The sequence below is a fragment of the Strigops habroptila genome, chromosome 12, assembly GCF_004027225.2.
Source record: "Strigops habroptila isolate Jane chromosome 12, bStrHab1.2.pri, whole genome shotgun sequence".
Lineage (NCBI taxonomy): Eukaryota > Metazoa > Chordata > Aves > Psittaciformes > Psittacidae > Strigops > Strigops habroptila.
The window spans coordinates 8876879-8899296 of NC_044288.2; the positions used below are offsets into that span (position 1 = coordinate 8876879).

The 22418-nt window shown below is 49.5% G+C and overlaps 1 protein-coding gene across 2 annotated transcripts; it reads right to left on the reverse strand.

Annotated features, from left to right (window-relative positions):
* Positions 1-30: 30 nt before the first annotated feature.
* LOC115615602 (solute carrier family 22 member 4-like) lies at positions 31-19274 on the reverse strand. 2 transcript variants are annotated; one of them, XM_030503938.1, is made up of 10 exons: positions 18846-19274; positions 13330-13433; positions 12205-12359; positions 9913-10084; positions 8567-8693; positions 6535-6635; positions 5356-5570; positions 4464-4646; positions 2693-2828; positions 31-1753 (listed from the first exon to the last, which is right to left on the reverse strand). In XM_030503938.1, the coding sequence occupies exons 1-10, from the start codon at positions 19236-19238 to the stop codon at positions 1678-1680; spliced, it is 1662 nt and encodes a 553-aa protein (XP_030359798.1). In that variant the 5' UTR covers positions 19239-19274; the 3' UTR covers positions 31-1677. The 2 variants fall into 2 exon arrangements, with proteins under 2 accessions (XP_030359798.1, XP_030359799.1); XM_030503939.1 differs by lacking the exon at positions 13330-13433 and having other exon boundaries at positions 9913-9975.
* Between the last annotated feature and the right edge of the window lie 3144 nt (positions 19275-22418).

Genomic DNA, 22418 nt, shown 5'->3' on the forward strand with positions numbered 1-22418 from the left:
GAAATACTGCTGATATTAGAGAAATTCCACCTTGGGAAGGGATGAGAACATCAGGGGTCACAGGATAATGGTTGCCTCATGTTACATTTATGGCAGAAGCCTAAGTGCAGCAAATTAATGTGAAAGTAAATGGTATTTCTGCATCCCAAAGAGCAGCCTGAAATAATTGCACAAGTTCCTTGCACTTACATGTTATAAAGCTTTCTATTTGTGCTTGAACTTGGAGGGAAAGCCTCCTTCCTGTGCCCAGTGCCAGCACGAGACCAACTTGCCACAGACTCTGCCATTAGAGGTGAGACAGAATGCTTCTGTTGGCCCTTACAGAAGGCAAATCATGGCTAATTGATATTTATAGTGGATAAAAATCAGTCTACAAGGTCTGACTGACTTTATGTCGCCAAGAAGTGTCTGCACAGCCAATAAATAGGAAAATAAAAGGTATTCTACTATGTAGTGTTCATAAAACAGTAGTAGCACAACTCTGAGCTCTAAATTTGTTTTCATCCAATCTGGTGCTGCTGAACTTAAAAAAGTGCATCCATAAGCTGTAGGATTTGAAAATCAAAACACTGGCTTTGGAAGTGTTTTGGGGTTTTTTGTGGTCTCAAACTAGCCCTTTTGTGTTTTTTAATAGCTGCAGGTGAATATCTCCAGAACAGAACACCAGATTTTTGTGAGCATCAAATCCCCTTTAAATCTGTAAATGGTACAAAGATTTTGCAGAGGCTTTTGAATCTGCAATGAGCCTTCTCTGAAGGTATCTATGCAAAGGAGAAATGAAAAGCTTTGGAAAAAACACAATCCCAAAAGATCTAAAAAAACCTGCTTATGCCCATATACCGTGAAACACCTGAAAGCTAAAGCTGTTTGGATGGGATCATTGACTTGCTTAAGCCCATGTTTCTTCTGAAAGCAGGCACTGCCCCTTAGGTGGTCAGCAAGGTGTAGTCCTCATTTGGTGTTAAAGATTCCCCATCCATCCACAAACACACCAAACATTCATGAAGCCTAAGAATTTCAGTGGGCTCAGGCTTTATGAAAAAGCATCAGCTTTTAAGGGACAAGTGGATCCCAGCTCCTGGGAAAAGCAAGCGACATCAAAAGGTACTTTGACATCTCGTACAAACCCCACAACCTTACTGTGAAGTGTATGTCTGCTTTGCTACAACTAAATCGCCACTTAGTCTACCGGGCTTTGGTCACAGATTTCAAAGGAGGATCTCCCCTTTGGGGGCATGTGCTGAGGTTTTCAGAGACAGACCCCAGCTCCCCTTCATCCAGCCAACACGCAGTGAGAAAAACCACCAGCATTACATTCACTATCTTTTCTTTCCTTTAAGCAGCTTTCATTGAGTACCCGACTGACTGGAGTCATTGCTGTACTATTCCTAATCCTCATTTCTAGCTTACTCCTTGAATTGTGTTTACCACAGTCGGGCCCCCATTTCTCAGCAGGGGCTGTATCTGCTGACAAACCCCAAGTATCAGGACACTGAATTACAGACCAAGAGTCCTATGGGAGTAGACAGCCTGTTAGTAAACTATGTATTTGGGTACAGTAGCACAGGGGAAACAACTATGGTGCAGTAGCATTGACTGTTGGGTTTTTCTCTGGCAGAAGATGCATTCTGAGAAGGTCTTATTCTTCTTCCAGCCCCTCTGAGCACATGTTCTTCTTCACAAGGGTGTTACCAGAATTTTAGGACTCTCCTTTGAATTCCTAATGCCGGTGGTTTGTCGCCCATTTCTGAAACTGAAAGCAAGTGAAAGACTAAGAAGCTAGAGAACATTTTACAGCAGACACTTCCCCCACCCAATTACCACCACTAAAATAACCATGTTACACCACCAGTATAAACATTAGGGAAAATGTAATGCTCTGTAAATTACACCCTTCTGAATGGCAGAAGTAGTGCAGCAAAACAACACTGGGAACTTGAACATAATTCAGTGACTGTAATTCAGCTGCTTCAATCTGTTTATGCAAGAAGCCTGTTGCTCCCAAGAATTTTCCTCCTCTGGTGGTAACTAGCAACCAGCACTGTAATGTGCCTGCAGAGATTCCAGTGGAGATGTTTGTAATGATAGTGGGGCAAGAGAATGGTTGTTGCTTACAGCTAAACCTACTAAACCAGGATTAAAGCTGCCCTGGCAGGTCTCTAGCCTCCCAAATGAAAGAGGCTAGAGAATTGCAATCCTGTGTTTAATTTGGGGTGGCATGTAATGAATTTATGCTGAAAGAGTGAAGTGTTTTGTGATGTAAATCACCCCACTAAATGAAGAGTTTAAATGAAAAGTTAATGAGAGCGAATGCTATAAAAGGATGGAAAGTGTTGGGAGATAGGAAGCAATAGCCTGAAGGTGATGTGAGGGTCAGCGTTGCATTCTGAGTGCCCACTTTCAAGCACAGCAGCTCTCAGCTTCACTTTGAAAGCTCTGATGTTTTGCAGTGCATCTGATGAAACAGAATCATTGACTCATGGAATGCTTTGGGTTGGAAGAGACTTTAAAGCTTATCCAGTTCTAACCTCCTGCCACGGGCAGGGACACCTTCCACTAGAGCAGGTTGCTCCAAGCCCCATCCAACCTGGCTTTTTTTACTGACTTACATCTCTACTGATTGTGAAAAGGGACTATGAAGAAAGAGGTGCTGAATTCTTGTAAAGCATGGGATGAAGGAAAGCCACCTTACCACTTCACCTTCAGCATCTGCTCGAAGTTCTCGGGCAGGGAATTGCCATAGCTCTCTGGGAGAAACAGGGTAATGATCCCCATCAGCACAGTCAGGCTTCCCATCAGGATATACGGGAGGTATTTGTCGTAGGCATCTGGAAGAACACAAGACATGACAACAGTACTTAATGTCCACAACCAACAATCCCCGTGTGTAAAATTTATATTCCAAACATTGCTGCAATGCAGAATTAATTGGGAATTATTAGCTGAACTCTTCATAAATATCGAAGGTGGATCCAAAACTGAGTCGCCTCTGCTATCTGTCTGGAGATATTTTCAATTTTAAGGCTACAATGTGCACTTTAGGATGATCAACACCTACCATCAGTTTCATGCCACCCCCTGTGTCTGTGTAGTAGCTAATAGGATTTTTGTACACTTCCAACTGGGATAGGCAACATCTCTGCAAGGTAACAGCTCTGCTGGGATCACTGCTGGAGCCTTCAGTACTACTCTGTCATCAGGAGCCAAATCGTCCGTTAAATAATTCAACATGAGGGGAGAAAAGTGCTCAAACAACCCAGCACTCATCAGCTGCCTGGGACTGTGCATCCTGCTGGGCTTGTGCAAAAGAAGGGAAGAGCCTGATAGCAGCTGAACAGGCCAATTACAGACTAATGGGCAGCTAACAGGGGAATCCTTACTTACCTTCCTTAATGCACAGGTAGAGAGCATCAGGCCTCCTGTGACAGACAAGAGGCTCCGACCTTGGTCTACTCAGAATACTATTTTGGACAGAAGGCAGCAGCCCCTGCCAGCAGCCTGAAGCCAGTGCACAAGTGTTTGGGCAGGATGCAAGACCTTCAGGTCACAATAGCACAGTAAGGAAAAGGTCTTTCAGTCAAGTGATTAGCTAGGAGTGAAAGTATTTAAGGTAAAGAAAGTACCAAACTGGACTTGACAGCTTTAAGTTAGGTTAGAGCAATGTGCTTTATAATGTATGGAATAAACTAGGATTAAAGTGAAGACCTCTGGGTATTGCACACAGAGTCAATGTTTGTGATCTGATCTCTTCTGTGTTCATGAGCTGGATGAACTGCAAGGTCCTAATTTAGCTGTAGCAAAGATCAGCAGCTGACGAGTTTCTCCTAAAACCTCCTAAGGTTTAGGAAACTATTCTGATGACTGGAACAAGAGTTTTTTGGAACAAGAGCTTTTGGAACAAGAGTTCTTCAAAAGGCTGAGCCTATGGAAACCTGGGATAAAAAAACCCCACAAAAACCCAACCAACAGTTTGGTTTTAAAACTATTATTGTTACCTGTGCTGCAATAGAGACTGAAGACCATAAGGAGCATCACAGTCCTGCTGTCCCTTTTACACTACTTTTGTATTGTACAAATATGAAATAAAGACCATGTATTTTCATTATTTTAGTGCAGTGTGTTACACTTACACTGCGGTGTAGATGTGAGACAACACAGCTCACTTACAGAAAGGAGAGTCTCTTGTCCCCTTTCCTGCCATGGTGAACCAGCAAAACTCCCTTAGCAGGATACCAGCAATGTTCTACCAGACTCAGCAGATACTTCCACCCTTAATCCCCTAATCTCTGTCACGCTTTCCTGTCTGCAACATGAGTATCATTTCCATGTACAGACCCAAGGTGAGAGAAAGGACTTAAGAGACAGCAAATGAAGGGACTTAAAGCTGAGCCTGCACTGCAGAAGCTCAGATAACTTCCCTAGGCAGTTGTGTACCACAAGACAAGGAACACAAGATGTCTCACCCAGGTAAACAAAGTAAGGAGCAATGATGCTGCCCAGCCTGGAAGCAGTGGAAGTAGCTCCGACTGCCATGTTTCGCACTAGCGTTGGGTACAGCTCCACATTGTAGACATAAAGCATTGAAAACGCAGCTGTGATGCCAAATTTCCCAAGCATCACCAGGCCCACAGACAGGACATTAAGATCTGGAGGAGAAATAATAAAATCAAGGTGAATAAACATCCTGCACTTACTACTTATATTTCTTCTATATCCCGAAGATCAGATCACTGGTATTTTCCCTAGTGGTTGTGGTTTTGTTTTAATTATAGAATGTATTATAAATTTGTGTATATACATGTATGTATATCTGTGTGTGTATATACAGAATTATACAAAGTATTCGCCCCATCCCTAGATGAGTTGGCTCCAAACTTCCCACTGAACATAATGTAGATGCTCAGGTTATTTTGTACTGTTCAGATTTTGGTTGTTTCCAAGTAAAACAGCATTCCTGAAATGGAACAAAACTGGATTACACAGCAATAAAAGACAAGCTTAAATCCTCCCCTTTTTCATCAAATCCTGCAGAGATTTACACACAGTGAAATCTGGAAGGCTTGCAGGGTTTTTTAGCCTCTATGCACAACCAGATAAATCACAGTACACTTTTGGCTCTCATTTTACAATTCCAGGTTTCCCTGGACTATAAAAAGCTCGTAATTTGACACAATAAATGATAGCTGTGCATGACTCAGCATCTACATTAAAACACACCACGGCTGCAAGTGATCAGCATAAACTTGACCTCAAATCCTAAATTTTATCATGGTTTCCAGCAATTTTACAGAACTATCAGTACCATAAACTATTTCTAACGTTTTATATACTTAGGTCATGTATTGAACCTTGTACCTGCAGGAACCAGCTGAATGAAGAGGACAACACCTCCCCCTAAAAAGAAGATGCCAGCTAAGGAGTAGCGCCGGGGGAGGCAGCGGAGGAGGAGCCAGGCAATCACATAAGCTGGTACTTCAATCACAGCCGAGAGGAAACAGTTGATGTAGGCACTTCCATGCCAGTTTGGAGTGCTCAGGGACAGGCCAAAGTAACCAACTGATGTGAAGAACCTGAGAAAAGCAATAAACCCAAATTATTCCAGAAACACCAGTCTCTGAACGCCTCCAGTGTTGCCTCAGATGTTGTGACAAAAATAGGATGTCGCATTAAGCCACGGGCATCGTGGCTTAATAAATCTCAGTGGCATCCCCATCTTTCTAATCCTGCCATCCCTTCCAGTGACCATATCCAGAGCAGCTGGAAGAGACCTCCGATTTCTCTGTCCTTCCTGCATACACTATACCAAGTAAAAGGCTTTGTGCAAGTCACTCGCTGCAATTGTTAACAGCACAATGAAGTAACTCTGGAAAGCTTCCCATGCCAACTACATTCCTACTTGTAGCCAACTCCAGTGACAGGATCTCCCACCCTCAGCAGTTCCGTTACATCTTATTTAATCTTCAGGAGAGAGCTGGATGTTCGGGTTTCAAATCTCAGGAGTGCCTTACTCTGGCATGCCAAGTGTGCTAGCCAGTTCCTTTCTGCTGGGGGAAGTATGTGCAGGAAAGGGTCCTGGTTTGTCGATATGGCATTATTGGGTTCTCATTCCTCATGGCTGCCCAGGCGGGGACCAGGATCTCACTTAAATGGGCACCGAACAGAAAGTGAACAAAAACGCTGGCCATGGGTCTGCTTCTTGTTATGTTACTGAGTTGCTGCTTTTGCTTCAAGGAGGACATTTCTCTTCAAATAGTTATTACAGAATTGGGAGCTTCTTAAAAGAAACCAAAGCAACAGAATTGACAATACACAAGCTGTTACATATAGTTTCCTAACTATTTTACATCTAAGTTGAGGCTACTGTCTCCATACTCTTGTGTATTAGTTCAGTGTGGGTGCAAGGACACTGAGGGCCAAGGACCATGTGGATGGGCTCTGAGGCTTAGACATTATCTAAACCTGTGGCACGTGCCCTCAAATCAGAAAGTGTTCTATTGCCTGGGTAATTCTATTTAGGAATACACATTTCCTTACCACAAAAGTAATGATATAATAGTAATAGTTGCAATGTTTCGGGTTCGAAATAGGTCCAGAAGGATAGCCTTCTGCTGCTGCTGAGGCTTCCAATCCTGCATCTGAAGGAAAAAGGAAGACAAAACCAAAAAATTCCCACACACCTAACAGCAAAACAACCTCTGCCACCCACACGTCTGGGCAGTTATGAAGTTATGACTCTATCAGGGGATAATCAGTCAGCCCAAGCGCCACTTCTGCACCAGAAAGGGCAGTCCTTAGGTAGAGCTTGTCTGCACCCACTGTATCCGTGGAAGTTTCCAGGTTTTTGTTATAAAAAAGATAGCACTGAGACCACTGCATCATGCCGACTAATGAAAAAGGTAGCAGCTGACAAGACAGACACATCAACACTTCCTTATGGATCTAACACAGAACTTCCAGGAGTAACCTCATTACCAAAGGCACTGTCTGTGCACTGTCCACTCAACTCTTCTGTTCAACCTTCACAAACAATGGGAAATCAATGCAGAAGATCATCCAGTTCTGCTGCTTGTGGGGAAGGGGACGGATGCCAGAGCTCAACATGGTGGCCAGGGCCCATTAGCGGAGACGGAGGGTCCAGTTTAAGGCTTGAAGCTGGAATCTTCTGGGTGGCATTAAGGTGCTCTTCTGCCTGCATGGAGAGCCCTTGCTGGGGCAAAGCCAGTGCTTGTGACCAGGCTTCCCCCCAGGCCCAAAGAGGGAACCACCCTGGTCCTCCCTATGGGGCTATCCAGTGGATTTCTTTTCCTAGGAAGAGAGGATGTTTTCCAAGGAATGTCTTCATAGCAACACTTGAGAAATACTTCCAATGGAGCACTTAACATGCAAACATCATCCTCAGGCTTTGGTGGACAGACGCTTTGGCACACAAGATTCCCACGCGGTAAAGGACAGCTGAGCTGCTGCTTGGTCTCACAAATACACAGGAGTGATGGAAAGTGATGGAAAGTACACGTTTTGTGTACTGGAGTGTGAAAAAGTCACGTCCAGCATGAAAGACATCTGACCTCTGGCTGTGAAGGAAGGAAAATGCCTTCCCATGGTTTCTGTAGGATGAGCTTCCCATAGCTGGAATATGCAATTCGGTTTACACTGGAACATACACTTGGAAACGAGATCGTCAGCAGCTCAGCCAAAGTGTAAGTGTGACATTGAAGGGATGGATCCTGCCCATGCGAGGTGCAGCACGCAGCATCTCTCTTGCAAAGGAGCACATGGTGCTTTGCTTTCTCCTTTATCAGGAGACATCAGGAGGCACAAAACGCAGTGAAGCGAGATCTCACATTCAGACACACGGCTATTACTGACGCATGACTGGTTTCTTTTCATAGGAGAAACGCCTGTGCTTCTTTAGGAGCTCCAGCGAGGGCAGAGCCACTAGAGGGGGAGATGAGCCCAAGAACCAGCCATCCTGCTCCCTGGCTTGCTGGGGTGCTGGGGTTGTGCTGGGCTTTCTTCTTCTAACCAGTAAATGTGAAACACGATAAAAAAACAGACCTGAAGAGCTTGATGTTCTTCACCACCTTCACTACCGCTGTGATTTTCATGTGGCCGTGTAGCACTGGGGTGCTTCGGTTTGTGCCACCCAGCCCTGGCACACATGGGTGCTGATTTAGGGTCCTCTGCACAGCCCCCCTACACCACAAGGGGTGGCTCTTAAACTGCAAATCCCTAACACCACACCAAGCTGAAATGGGGACAAACACGTTCTCCTTGGGTCTTCTCAGTGCCCAAAGGATGGAGCAATCTGGGTCACCCTTGCTCTGAAAAACCACAACCAACCACTGCTGAGGAAGAGAATTTCACTGTAAAAACCAAACAAATACAAACCCCCTCTGGCTTCTCATTTTGAACTCGCTAACCCAGCACTTACCTCACACCAACAGTCACTGCCAGCCCTTAAGAGCTGCTGGTGCAAAACATTTCTCTGCCAGCATTTCTCAACAAGTCAACTGGTCAAAGGGAGAAACTGCTGGTGAGGTGAAGCACCAGGACACATGAAACATACCTCTGTGGTGTCGAAAAGCACTTCTGGAGCTGGAACACCATTCATTTTTGCAGCCTTTCGGATAATAACTTCTGCCTCCTTATATCTTCCCTGGGAGATCAGCCACCGAGGGGATTCAGGAATGATCCTGCAACAGGTTTCAGAATAAATGACTCAACGTTTTTCACAAAGAGTTATTAAAACCACGTGTATCGTCTTTATGAGTTCCACTCTCAGCTCACAGATTGCTTGCAGCAAAAGACAGTCAGCACAGAAGCACGTGGGCAATGTAATTCATGGATTTGTCCCACTGGGATCAGGGGGAGAATTCTGATCTATGGGATATGTTTATTGTCGTGCTGAAGCAGATGCACGCTTAGGCCCTTGTCCTGGGTGACTGGTTTTTAAGGAGTAATTGATGCCCAGCAGACAAACCCCAGATGTCACTAGGCAAGCAAAAGTGGGGGATAGCTCAGCCAGTGGTGAGCAAAAACATTCTTAGGGAACCACACACAATGTGGAAATGCTTTAACTATGCACAGGGTATATTTAAAGGCTCCATGTCATAGGAATCTTCTATACAAACCTCACAGTTTACCACAGCAGCGACGGGCAAGTGAGGGTACACCTACACATCACCAGCGCACTAGAGCAGGGGTGGTGAGTGCAGTGGAAAGATGAAAGAAAACATGGACTCAGCTACCAAGAGGACAGCATGGGATGGTTGAAAGGAGCAGGGAAAGGAAGAGCCAAACCTTTGTCTTAGCCAGACACTTATACGGGCTGAAGGAGCTCACAAATCAAGGTCCTGCTCTAGCAGCCAAAGCCAAGGCTGGGAGGACACAAGTTCCTGGCACACAAGAGCCTGTGGGAGAAGGCTGGCTCGCAACTTAATGACATTGAGTGCAATAAACTGCTGCATGCCGAGAGAATGGGCTCAGCCTGTCACTGAGGTACCCAGCAAGCTGTGGCTGCCCCATCCCTGGCAGTGCTCGAGGCCAGGTTGGACACAGGGGCTTGGAGCAACCTGCTCTAGTGGAAGGTGTCCCTGCCCGTGGCAGGGGGTTGGAACTGGATGAGCTTTAAGGTCCCTTCCCACACACACCAGTCTGATTTCAGTACCAATCAGCAAGTGAATCCACATTAAAAACCAGCTTAAACTAAAAAAGGAAGGAATCAAAGTTAGAACAAATCACGCAGTGGTACTACACGGGTAAACCTAGAGGTGGGTAACAGCATCCAGAGTTACGAATCAAATACAGCATTCCCAACTGCTCTGGAAAGCCAGCGCAGAAGTGGCTTCAAGCACAGGACCAGCACCAGTGAGGCCCTGCAGGTAGTTAACGTGACTGAAAAGTGGCACTCACCACCAGAGCGGGATGCAGAACAGCCCCGGGACCGTGAGCGCCAGCAGCAGCATCCGCCAGTCTCTGATGAAGTAAGCAAACAGTGGCAGCAACATGTAGCCAATTGCAAAAAATATGCAAATTCCTAATGTAGAGAATATAATACGAACTGATTTGCCAAGAATTTCTGTTCCTGTTCAAAACAAGGGAGGGTGGATTAGCATTTCAACACTTTCTTTCCAAGCATCACTCAATACTTTACTGCAGTTATGAAAAAGTTAAGCTAAACAATCTTAGGAAAGAGCAGCACAGCACAACCCACCCAGTACAGAAAAGCTGCTGAGAGTATTAGGAACCTTCACATGAGGGAGTGACTTCTGTTTGCTTTGATTAATGCGTTGTCAGAGACAGATAAGAGAAGGCAGGGAATGGCTAGCAGCCTTTCAGGAGCCTTCCCCACTTGCTTGGTTTGGGCATAAGCTGCTCCCCCATTGAACCCACTAGGATTTAAGATGTTAAATTCACTGCTGAGCTCTTCAGATCTGACACGGGATGGAAGGATGTGAATTACAGTGAGGTGGAAACAAACTTGATGTTTGGTTTTTGGAACAGAAAGCTGAATATTGGACCAGCACATCACAGGCTGTAGGATACCACCAGGGAGGATGCCATCATCTAACAACACTACTGCTGCAGTAGCCAGGCAGCAGCCCATGAAAGCATCCTATAGGCACTGTGTCATGCACAGGATGTGGTTAAAAAACATGTCTATAGACGTTCACCACGATCTTAGAGAGGAAACTATTCTCATGGAGGTGGAAGCAATAGTGCAAGGGGCAGGAAGAGCCCAGGGGGCTGGAGCAGGGTCGGGGTTACACATGGGGCAGCAACACAGGTTTGGATGTTGGAAGCTGGAAGGACAGGAGAAACCTGTGCTGAGGTGGCCCCTTGAAAAGACAAACACTTGGGGATGGAGGGTGCCAGGGCTGCAGCACAGCCAGTGCCAACAGGGACTTTATATGTGCCTATGTCACTGCTTTCCCACGGCAGGCACTCGCTCCAGCTCCATCAGCTCCACACAGGAGTTAACTCCCAGGACAGAGGGAGCAGTGGCATTGGGACGGCAACTGCAATGGCAAGTGATCTCCCTGCTGACAGCCTGACCTACTTAATCCTCCCTCCACCACTTGCAGTGGTGACTCACGGCTGCCCCGGGGACATGATGCCACATCCCCTCCACAGCACTGATTTCACATTACATTCTTCTGCTCTGTTTCCCCTCCCCTCCCCCCCACCATTAAAGCATCATGGGGTAGGAAAGAACAGCATTAACTATTAGTATATGGTTTTAATTTAGACTAGCTCGTATTATGAAGTACAAATTGTAATACTAATGCAACTGGTTTAAAATACTTACATTTAAAATACCTAAATTGGTTTCCAATACCTAAAGGGGCCAACAAGAAATCTGGAAAGGGACTTTTGACAAGGGCCTGTAGGGACAGGACAAGGGGAATGGCTTTAACCTGCCAGAGGGCAGATTGAGATGAGCTCTGAGGCAGAAGCTCTTCCCTGTGAGGGTGCTGAGGCGCTGGCACAGGGTGCCCAGAGAAGCTGTGGCTGCCCCATCCCTGGCAGTGTTCAAGGCCAGGTTGGACACAGGGGCTTGGAGCAACCTGCTCTAGAGGAAGGTGTCCCTGCCCGTGGCAGGGGTTGGAGCTGGATGAGCTTTAAGGTCCCTCCCAACCCAAACCAGTCTGGGATTCTGTGATATGAAAAGCTGACATAAATATATATGTACACACAAGACAGCTCTTGCAAATCCCAGCTTCCCCCTGAGGCCTGTATCAGTCATCCCCATAATTCTCCCATGCAGTCACCTTTCCTGAAGACCCTGACTAGTGATAGACTCTGCAGGGTACTCTTCTATCCGGTCTCCCCTTCCCCACAGGGTCCCCCTTCTCCCAGGCTTTGCACCCCGGTATGCACTCACCCCTCTGACAGGGAGAAACCCAAACGCCTTCTCTATCTCAAACCTGCTTCTGCTGATAACAAACCCTGAATGCTGCCTTGAACTTCTCCAAAGAGGAGATGTTTATTTAGAGTCTTCGTGCTCTCCTCCTTTCCTCTAAACCTGTAGGAAGTATAGGCTTGATGTAGCCAAGAGCAAAAAATTCATACTGGCCTAAATAAGGAATTGTACCAGTGAGGCTTCACTGCTGTCTTATTAAATGTTGCATGTTCCGGGAGGGGGGGTGTGTGGAATAACAGTACATTAAGCAAGTATTGAATTCAATGCAGACATGTTCATACCCAGTATGAAGGCCACCACGTAGTTCGAGATCTGTCCCATCCCCACTATGAGAAAGAGCACTGTGAACATTTCCCAGCTGGTGGAGAAGATCTGCAGGAAGCTGAAGGCAGTCTGCATGGCCATGGTCAAAAAAAGGACGTTCTTCCTGCCAAACCTTTTGCAAAAGAGAAAGATTGCTACTGAAACAGCATGTATTTGTGGAAAGGGGCTGTGTAAGAGAGCAGGAGGGAGCATAAACAGCCGATCTCAAGTGATGCAGCTCGGCACAGCCTAAGGTTTGGTTCATCTTAAAGAATTCTGTTTATTAGTTTGATAAGCACTAAAAATATTTTAATTTCCAAGATCCAGGAAATAAACCAAGAAGAAAAAGAAAATTTCAGGGAGCCACTAGACAGAGACCAGACAACACCACAGAAGTGAGACACATGAAGACTGCAAGCCACACAGCTGAAAGTTAGGAAGTGATGGCTTTTAGGCTACTGGCATCTATACATTGCAACACCATTATGCTTTGAATGTGCTAAATGGCTTTATCAACTGGTTTCAGCCTGAGTTGCCATTGCACCCTTTCTCTCACCCACTCCTCTGCATTAGGATTACGTAGCATTTCCTTATGGAAAGGTAAGAACAAAAGCGAGGTTATGTTCAGATTTGCACACCCAGGGCTGCTGCCCTGTGCACAGATGCTGCCCAGGCTGCACTGCCAGCAGCAGCCCTTGTCTTAGGAGAGGTTTCTGCAGCAGCAGAGGGGAAACTCCTCAGCTACAGGCTCAGAACACTCCCTTCACTGACAAAACACTTCCAAAGTAATTCGATGAATAGCTCACAGCACGTACTGGGCTCTCGGGGAGGCTGACGGGGCATACATGCCTTCTCAGATGCTCCCAGTGGGCACATGGCACCAGTGGGATTTAGTGATTATCTCGTCTCCCTTTCAAACAGTAACACTGACTGACTTCTGCACTGGGGCAGGAGTCAGGAGACTAAATTCAGATCACATGGAACTTAATGCTGGGGACTTTAGGATTAAGATTCCCATGGAGTTTGGAAGCCTCTCTGCTAAACACCCAGAGGAGCACAGTGGCTCTTGTGGCTTCATCATCAACAGGCAGCTGTGGTGTTACCTGTCTGAGATCTGCCCTGAGATGAAGGAGCCGATGAGGACGCCCACGAAGAAGAGAGAGGTGGTAAGCGGGGCTTTCCAGTCATCCTCACACACCAGGTTCCACTGCAAGAAAAGAGCCTGTGCTCAGACACAGCCGTAACACTGCATCAAGCATCATCCAGGCACAGGGGCTATGGGCTGGAGACATGCACATTTCCACACAATTTAATTCCATTTCCCCACACCCACATTTCCACCCATCCCTGGCACCCACACTTGTTTCCACAGTGAAGGTCACTGCTGGAACGCCCTGTTAAAGCACAAAAAAGGGGAAGCAGTTGCCTCCCCAGGCAAGCCCCATCGGGCCGAAATGCTGGCGGCTGTCTGATGGGACCCCACCACCTCTGAATGCCAAACCCGATGGGCAGTTGGTGTTTGCAGCCCAGGGGCTGCCCTGGCCCCATTTCCAGCACCAATTCCCCCCAAACACCTCAACTGCCACATCAAACCCCCAACACACAGGACATGGTTCCTTGTGTCCCGAGACGCTCCACATCAGGAAAGCAGAGCAATGGAGAGGGGTGTAGGAGTGCCCTATCCTCAGCTAGGGACAGTTTCCAGTTCACCCACTGCATTTCTATAGCTTCAGGGATTGACAAAACGTATGCAAGACGACACACACAATGAAATCTCTCCTCCTGCACTGTGTTTCCAAATTCCCCTCCATCCCCACAACCTGCAGGGCTCACTCACTGCCCATCACTCAGCCTCGCAACCAGCCCTGGCTGGTGCTTGAGGTTTAGGACAGGAGCCAACATGGAAACTTCCACCTCAGGCTGCTCGTAACCCCAGACAAGGTTTAGGAAGAATAAAAGCAGCATCATGAGCCTCTGTCCACCGAAGTTAGAGCCGTGGCCTGCTCCATCCAGTGACTAATCTCCCAGTCAAGACATGCCTGCCGGGAGCACGCATGGATAGACTTCAAACATGTCAGTCTGAGATTAGATAATTCTACCACAGAGGTAAGCTAATTAGATCACAGATCAAAGTATACCATCATTTTAATAATTAGCCACGCTATCAGAGAGGGACATTGCCCGCACCAGTGCTCAGGGCACAGATAGGCTGAGCCACCTCAGCAAGTGGCAGCTGAGCCCGGGCAAGGCAGGGGCAGTGGAGCAGAAACCTCCCCTCAGGGCTGCTCTGGATCCTCAGCTCACCAACAGGCAACAAGGAGCAACTCTTGGGTTGCAAAGAGATCCAGGTGCCACCTGACAGCACGGTGGGTCCTGCCAAAACCAAACCAAAGCAGCAATGGGGTGATGGCTGGGCTTTGCTTCTGCTGCAGAACCCCAAGCAGGGAGGGATGCGGTGTGGTTCCTCCAGTTTGCTCTGGACTATAATTCAGGGAAGAGCTGCAATCAGTGCGTATTTTCAGGCAGAATGAAGGTACCCTGCCAGCGGAGGGGAGCTGGGTACCTCTGCCCAGCTTGCAAAGTAGCACCAGCTACATGACAAAAAGAGATGAATCAGGTTTAAAAACACAGCCCATGCCTCTTCCTGGGAAACACACAGAGGTTATAATGCAGGAGCACGGAGATTTGAGGACTAAAATGTGCCTCCAAGACTTAAATCTGATTAATAATGGCTTTAAACTGCCGGAGGGGAGATACAGATGAGATCTTAGGAAGCTCCCTTCCAACCCAAACCATTCGGTGATTCTATGACTAATAAAATATTATTGATATAGTGTTAATAATAACAACATTATTGTTAAGACCTATGGCAGCCGTTTCTGGGAGATAGTTTCTCATCCCTGCTGGGAAGGGAGAGATGGTGCCATGGGCCCACTTGGGCACACACTAGCACTTCTCTCCACTGTATTTGCTTAGGTGGATGTCAGCACATGAGTCAGGAACACTCAGTATGGTCAAGGATGCTCACAGTGAAAAATACATGAAACAGGGATCTATTTCGGAGGGCAAAGAAAACCCATCCTGCTGCACCTCCCTTTCCCCGCTCTGGGAAAGCTGGTGACAAAGTGGTGGCACAATTTGGAACCAATACACACTATTACTGGGGTGCTGAGCACCCTGCTCCAGGGCGATCAGCGCAGCGCCTGCTCCCAACCCTCAGGCTTCAGTTGCTCATGGTGAAGGGTCAGCGTTTTAAAATGCCTTCACTGTGCCAAAGGCAGCTTGGCTGCAAAATAAACCCAGCTAAATAATAACTTGCCCATGAAACCAAGCTGCTTCTTGTGCTTCCTTGGTGCCAAATGCCTCCCACCCAGCTGTTCTCTCTGCCTTTTCCCATGACAAAGGAAGAGCTGTGCACAGGAACTCGCTGTCTTTGACCAGAAAATACACAAACACGTCAAATCCATCTGACTCCAAGTATACCTCAAGCTGTTGAGTGAAAAAAACACACCACCTATGTTAAATCTAATGCCACACACAGCACACAGGGATCTGTCCAGCCCTACTCCATAGGTACACCTTGTCTTCTCCCAAAATACCAGCCTCCCCTCCCCAGAGGCACTTGCTCTGATGGAGGCTCATTCCCTAGCAATGCACGGTGATGGAGCATGTGTCGACATGGTAAGACTTAACTCGTGCTTCAATGTACAGGGCTTTAAATATTCATTGCGTGCTGACTCCTTGCCAGCAGTACTTGGGGGAAAGTGAAATTTAACTTCTCTCTTCCTCAGAGGCTGTATCCATCACAGCCACACTGAGCACACCATGGGCACAGGAGCTGCAGCCCAGCTACACCACCTATAGCTACAACCTCCAAACTCTCTGTACTGGACTCATTATTCATTAACCAGAAAATAAGTCATTCTCTCATGTCCCTGCCTAAGCATACTGGGGAGCAAAGTGCACGTAAGCTTTCAAGGAAGTGCTTTGAACACCAGGAATAAGAACTGCTCAAGAACAACACTATTAAGGTCTTGTAAGACTTGTTCCCCTTGGAGTTGCATGCTCAGCTCTGGGGCCACCACTGCAAGAGGGACATGGACCTGCTCAACCTTAAAGCTCATCCAGTTCCAACCCCCTGCCATGGACAGAGACACCTTGTACTAGAGCAGGTTGCTCCAAGCGCCTGTGTCCAACCTGGCCTTGAACACTGCCAGGGATGGGGCAGCCACAGCTTCTCTGGGCACCCTGTGCCAGCGCCTCAGCACCCTCACAGGGAAGAGCTTCTGCCTCAGAGCTCATCTCAATCTCCCCTCTGGCAGGTTAAAGCCATTCCCCTTGTCCTGTCCCTACAGGCCCTTGCCCAAAGCCCCTCTCCAGGTTTCCTGTAGCCCCTTTAGGCACTGGAGCTGCTCTAAGGTCTCCCCTTCAGGAGCCTTCTCTTCTCCAGGCTGCCCCAGCCCAGCTCTCTCAGCCTGGCTCCAGAGCAGAGCTGCTCCAGCCCTCACAGCATCTCTATGGCCTCCACCATGGCTCTTTTCAGCCACCATCTGCATTTTTAAGACCAAGCAGATGACTGAGTCTGGGATCCTCCATTCCCAGGGTTTAGCGCAGCCCTGCACACCGAGTTCTACGGGTCTGACATTTCCCAGCCTGTTCCTCTCAAACAGCCGTAATAATAAGATTTGACACAACTGCATGAATCAAAAGCTCCAGAGTTTAATCCTGTACCATCAAGTTTTGCCCCTCCATTGAGTTTTTAAACTGAAGATGTTTTTTCACTGAGCTTTTCTGATGGCATGTCCTGGCTTGCCTTTCCTAATGCAGAGAAAAATGTTGGGTACAAAACTAATCAGCTCAACTGAACTGCTTCTCCACAGGGTTTCATCAGCGTCTGGTTTTCCTGCTTTTAAAGCCAAATTCTCTATTTTTTCCAAATGTCCATGACAATTTTAAAACAAAACACGTATCCTTGTTTTCCATCTGGTTTACAGATGGGAACCTGGCACTTGGTTTCCACCCTGAATGTGCTATTTGCTCTCTGACGTGCCCCAGACCCTGATGGCCCCATCCCATCACAGTCTGGCATGGAAGGCTTTATTTGGCATTTGCCAACACAACTGTTTGCTGCTTGTTAAGAAGGAATAGCATTTCTCCTCCTTTTCTTCAGAGCAACTAACTCCAAACCAGAGATTCCGAGTTCACAACCACCATGGGTTAACCTGGCTGCGGTCTGGTGCCGAGCACCACGGCCCTACCTGGATACAGCCGGGCACGTCTGTGTGCAGCAGTGGGATGCTGCTATGGTTCACCCAAGCCTTGATTTGGTGGTGTGCCTTTCACAACACCAAGCCTTCACATCAATCCTTTCCAAACCTTGATTTGGTGTTGTGAGGGCTCCCCCCGACCGAGCACCACTGCCAGCACAAATGTCAAGAGATAGATAGGCACACACAAGTGTCACGCATGCCGATGGCATCGCTTTGGGCACGTGAGAGGAGGCTGCATCCCTGCCCTCCCCTCCGCTGCAGCTGTTCCCTGATGCCTCCCTCCCCAAATGCTTCAGCGCAGCCAAACCCATGTCTGCGCACTCCTGTACAGACCCTGACCACGTCCCCAGGGCATAACCCTGCAGCCACACACCTCTCAGCCACAACCCTTCCTGGCTGTGCCCCCATGCAATGTTTTTTGGTGGCAGATGTTGGTGCTGATTCATAGGGACCCCAGACAAGGGTCACACACTCACTCCCTGCCATGCCATGCACCCCAAGAGTGATCCATCAGTGCATCCATCAGCTACCTGCAGCACGCTGCTCCCGCCTGCCAGCCACCAAACCCAAACACTGGCTGGTGGGAGAATGAGCCTGTTTTATTTTTAAACCCTTTCACACAACACGAAGGAGCAGCAGCTTTAGTGGAATCATGTTTTTCTTCTCTACCAGAGCTCTGTGCTCCCCATCAGTGTGGGCAGAGAGACAAACACATGTCCCTGCTGCTGCATGGCCAGAAAACCCAAACAAGCCAAACCTGACCTGTCACTGGTCCCACAGACACCCTCTGCAATTGATGCCACTGTGAAGCCTTACACACCAAGCCGATGGCTTGGCCAGCAAGGGCCCACCACTGCCCCTGACCCAGTCAAGCTGCTGGTGTGGTGACGGGAAAGCCTGGATGTTCTCATGCAAAGTGCCATTGGGAACAAGTGATTCCATCAGGTGGGAAGTTTACCGGGGCAGTCATCGTGCCAGCAAAGGAAATGACCGGGCTTCTATTCTCAGCCTTGGCCTCCCCCTGTACAGAAAAGCCCTCCCCAGGCAAACAAGCTGGGGTTTCAATGGACAGCACAGCCTGAGAGCAGGGACCAGCGGCTTCACCCGAGGCCCTTCACCCCACGTACCCCCCTTCACTCCACAGCATCGCGTCCACCCGGACCCTCTACCCCAGGCACTTCACCCGCTGGTGACTGCTCCCTGTTTGCCCCCTCCCAAGGCAGAACGAGCCCCCCAAAGCCCCGGCACAGCCCGGCCGGACATAGCCGGGGACACCGGGGGAAGGGTGGCGAGTACCCGGGGTTGGGGCGGGGGGTACCAGGGTTTGAGGGGTCTCCGCGGCCGCGCACCTCGGTGACGATGGTGGAGCGGTAGACGTCGCGGCTGTACTCCCAGCCGTCCCGGCACGGCTCCTGCTCCAGCGACTCCAGCTCCACGTCGGAGCCGGGCCGCAGCCCCAGCGCAGACAAGTTGACCAGCGCGGCCAGGCGGTAGCGGCGGCAGCGGCTCGGCACCGCCTGCCCGCCCCGCAGCTCCAGCGGGATGCTGGCGTTCAGCCACTCCTCGCTCAGGTTGGCCCCGCTGGGCACGGCGCACCGGTGCTCGGGGGTGCCGGCCAGGAACACGGCCGACATCCCGTTGAAGCCATTGGGAATGGTGCTGGCGCTGAGCAGGAAGAAGACGAGGCGCTGGAAGCGGCCCCATTCGCCCAGGAAGGCGGTGGCCCCCTCGTAATCGCGCATGGCGCGGCGCGGACCCTCCGCGGCTCTGCGCGCCCGCGGACACCCCCTGCGCTTGGCTCCGCCCCGGACCGGCCCCGCGGGGAGGCGCGTCCCGCTGGCAGAGGCGGGGGGGGAATCACGGCACCGGCCGCGCAGGTCCCCGGTTTCCCCCCGGCTGCTCGTGGAGGCGTTTGGGCAGTGAGAACGTTGCACAGATTTATTGCCCGCGGCTCCGGCACCTGCGGCCGGTACCGGCAGCTCCGCACCGTGCTTGGCCCCGCGGCGCTGCGGGCGGTGGGAGATGGGCGCCCGCGGGCACGGGGAGCACCGGGCATCGGACCCCCCGTTGGAAACCCGGCGTTATCCGCGCCCGGTCTTGTTTCCCAGCCGTTTGTTTACACTGCAGACAAGGTCAGCGGCGGCTGCGGCAACGCTGGCCTCGGGAGAGGAGCTTTCTCTATTCCGGTTCACTATCTGTTAACTGTTACTGCTTTGCATATGACTTTTGGCTTTGCCTGGGCTCAGAGACATTTCAGACATGAGATAATGCTGTCATCTTCTGAAATAACTCAAGGGGCACTCAGACACGTGCGGGCGTTCCAAATACACACTGTTCCTGAGTTATTTGGAAGATAAGGCTCCTTGGAGCAGTGTCATTCCCCAGGGTGCCTGCTCGGGAATGGGGCAGTTTGGGTGTGCAGAGCTGAGGATGAGGGCAGGCCAGGAAGCATCTCTCCATCAGAGATGATGGAGGGTTGTGTGTGTGTATGGAAGGTGGAAGAGCAGACGGAGGAACGATGGCTGCAGCAATGCCTGGGGAGCAGAAGCAGATGGCAGCATTTATCCGAGCCATGCAGAGATCTGCTGCTGCTTGGGATAAGGGATGGAGAGCCCACGTCATGCAGTAAATAGGGAAGGTTTAAATACTTCCTGCTTGGAGAGAGGCTGGAGGTGGCGGATGCTCACCTGTGCTGGGCACTGGTGAGGCCACACCTTGAATCCTGTGTCAGTTCTGGTCCTCTCACTACAAGAGAGATATTGAGGTGCTGGAGCGGGGCCAGAGAAGGGCAATGGAGCTGGTGCAGGGCCTGGAGCACAAGTGTGATGAGGAACGGCTGAGGGACCTGGGGGGGTTTAGTCTGGAGAAGAGAAGGCTCAGGGGGGACCTTATCGCTCTCTGCAACTGCCTGACAGGAGGATGGAGCCAGGAGGGGGCTGGTCTCTGCTCCCAAGGAAGAAGGGATGGGACAAGAGGAAACGGCCTCAAGCTGCACCAGGGGAGGTTTAGATGGAGGTGAGGAACAATTCCTTCCCCAGAGGGTGCTCAGGCATTGGAACAGGCTGCCCAGGGCAGGGCTGGAGTCACCGGCCCTGCAAGTGTTCACACATCGTGCAGACAAGACCCTCAGTGCCATGGGTTAGTGGTGGCCTTGGCAGTGCTGGGGAGCGGCTGGACTTGATGAAATTAAAAGTCTTTTCCAGCCCAGCTGATTCAGCCCAGCGCCAAAGCTGGCCCCAGAGATAAGAGCGGGGTGGGGACTGATATGGGTGATCAGGGCCTCGCAGGCAGCAGCTCTCAGCCTGCCCTGCCCTGCCCTGCCCTGGGGCTGTGCAAGAACCACCTAACACCAGGCAACACATGCCTGCTCCCGCCACGAAATAAGGAATTGAGAGGGTATTGTCTTAAGCATTAATGCTAATGCAATCTTAATAATTATTCAGGCAACGGTAAGAGTTTACTGAGGAGTAATTTGCAGTGCTCATAAGTGACTGTGGTTAGACTGCACATTTAGCGTATCAAACGGAAGTGGTAGATGTGTAGGGCACGCTCACGTTATTTGATTTGCAGATGAATCCTTAATGTCTTATAAATTTCACGTGCTCAACCATGGGGTTTTCTCTTACATTGTGAATCTACACAAATTAGTCATTCTAGAACCTCCTGGTGTTCCAGCCAGCTCCGCCACAGCACCACCAGCTACTGCAGACCATCATTTCAGCCCCAGCCTGCAAACCCCACTTGTGATCCACCCTCAGGGATGCTTCAACCCAGGCTCAGAGATTGTGAAAACCACATGGAATTAGCAGCCAGGAAACTGCTCCGGGCAGGAGCGGAGCAAATTCACTGTGGAGGAAGGGCTGGTCCTGGTTCTCCCCAGTGACCCCTCTGAAAGCAGTCGGTGCGTTTCACTGCAGTGTCCTAAACCACGCTTTGGGCTATTAGATGAAGAGCAGCGTGCGGGAAATGGGGTCGGAGACATTCCTGTAAAGTGAAATCAGATGCTGAGGCAGAGCAAAGGGGAGTAGCTCTGTCCCGGGGGGAGATAGATCTCTAAAGAGCTGAGAAGGCACCTCTTGTGCAAGTGCCTTTGTTCTTGTGCAAACGCATTTTCTAACATGGCCCAAACCAGGCAGGCAGGGGCTGGGGGAGGAAGCAGCACCGATGGGATGCTGTGCTGCTGTAAGTTGCCCAATGATGGAAGAGCAGCCCCATCCTGTGTGTGTGCAGGCACATCACCTCACCCTGTGTGACACTGCCACCCGGCCCGGCCATCACCAGGGCTCCTGGGCTGCTCTGGGTTAGGGTGCTCGCTGCGGTGGCTCTGCTCTTTCTCTTCTGCCAGGGCAAGGTCCCTCTCAAGCGATCCTCTGCCTTGGTGGGACTAATATGCCACCCTCCCATTGAGAGCTGGGAATTAAGCAAGCACGTGATAATTTATAGGTTTGTAATTGTGTTTTTTGTGTAGCACTGGGTTCGGATGGAAGCTTATTGATGGGGCAAAGCAAAATCACAGAATCCCAGATGGGTTTATGTTGGAAGGGACCTTAAAGCTTCTCCAGCTCCAACCCCTGCCATGGGCAGGGACACCTTCCACTAGAGCAGGTTGCTCCAAGCCCCTGTGTCCAACCTGGCCTTGAACACTGCCAGGGATGGGGCAGCCACAGCTTCTCTGGGCAGCCCATTGTGTGTTTGCTGATCCTGCCCCTCCGAGGGCTGAGCCCCAGCCCCATGGTGCCAGCAGCTCGTGTCTCCTCCAAGTCAATCAGCTCGGGGAGGACAGACGCCCGCCCCTGGCACCCCTCGGCTTTGGGAGTGAAGAACTAAGGTGTTCCTTCAGAAACACCCCACCAGCAAAACAAACCCTAGTTGTTTTCATTAATAAAGCTGGAAGCCTGAAGCGTGTCTTCCCGCAGCAAGAC

Bases quoted from the DNA above. Each gene is read 5' to 3' on its own strand.
- LOC115615602 (XM_030503938.1), bottom strand. From the start codon at position 19,238: ATGCGCGATTACGAGGGGGCCACCGCCTTCCTGGGCGAATGGGGCCGC. The intron at 10,085-12,204 runs GTATGAACATGT...TGTTTTGAACAG, and splicing joins CGTGGTGGCCTTCATACTGG to GAACAGAAATTCTTGGCAAA. The intron at 2,829-4,463 runs GTGAGACATCTT...GTGTTCTTCCAG, and splicing joins TCCTTACTTTGTTTACCTGG to ATGCCTACGACAAATACCTC.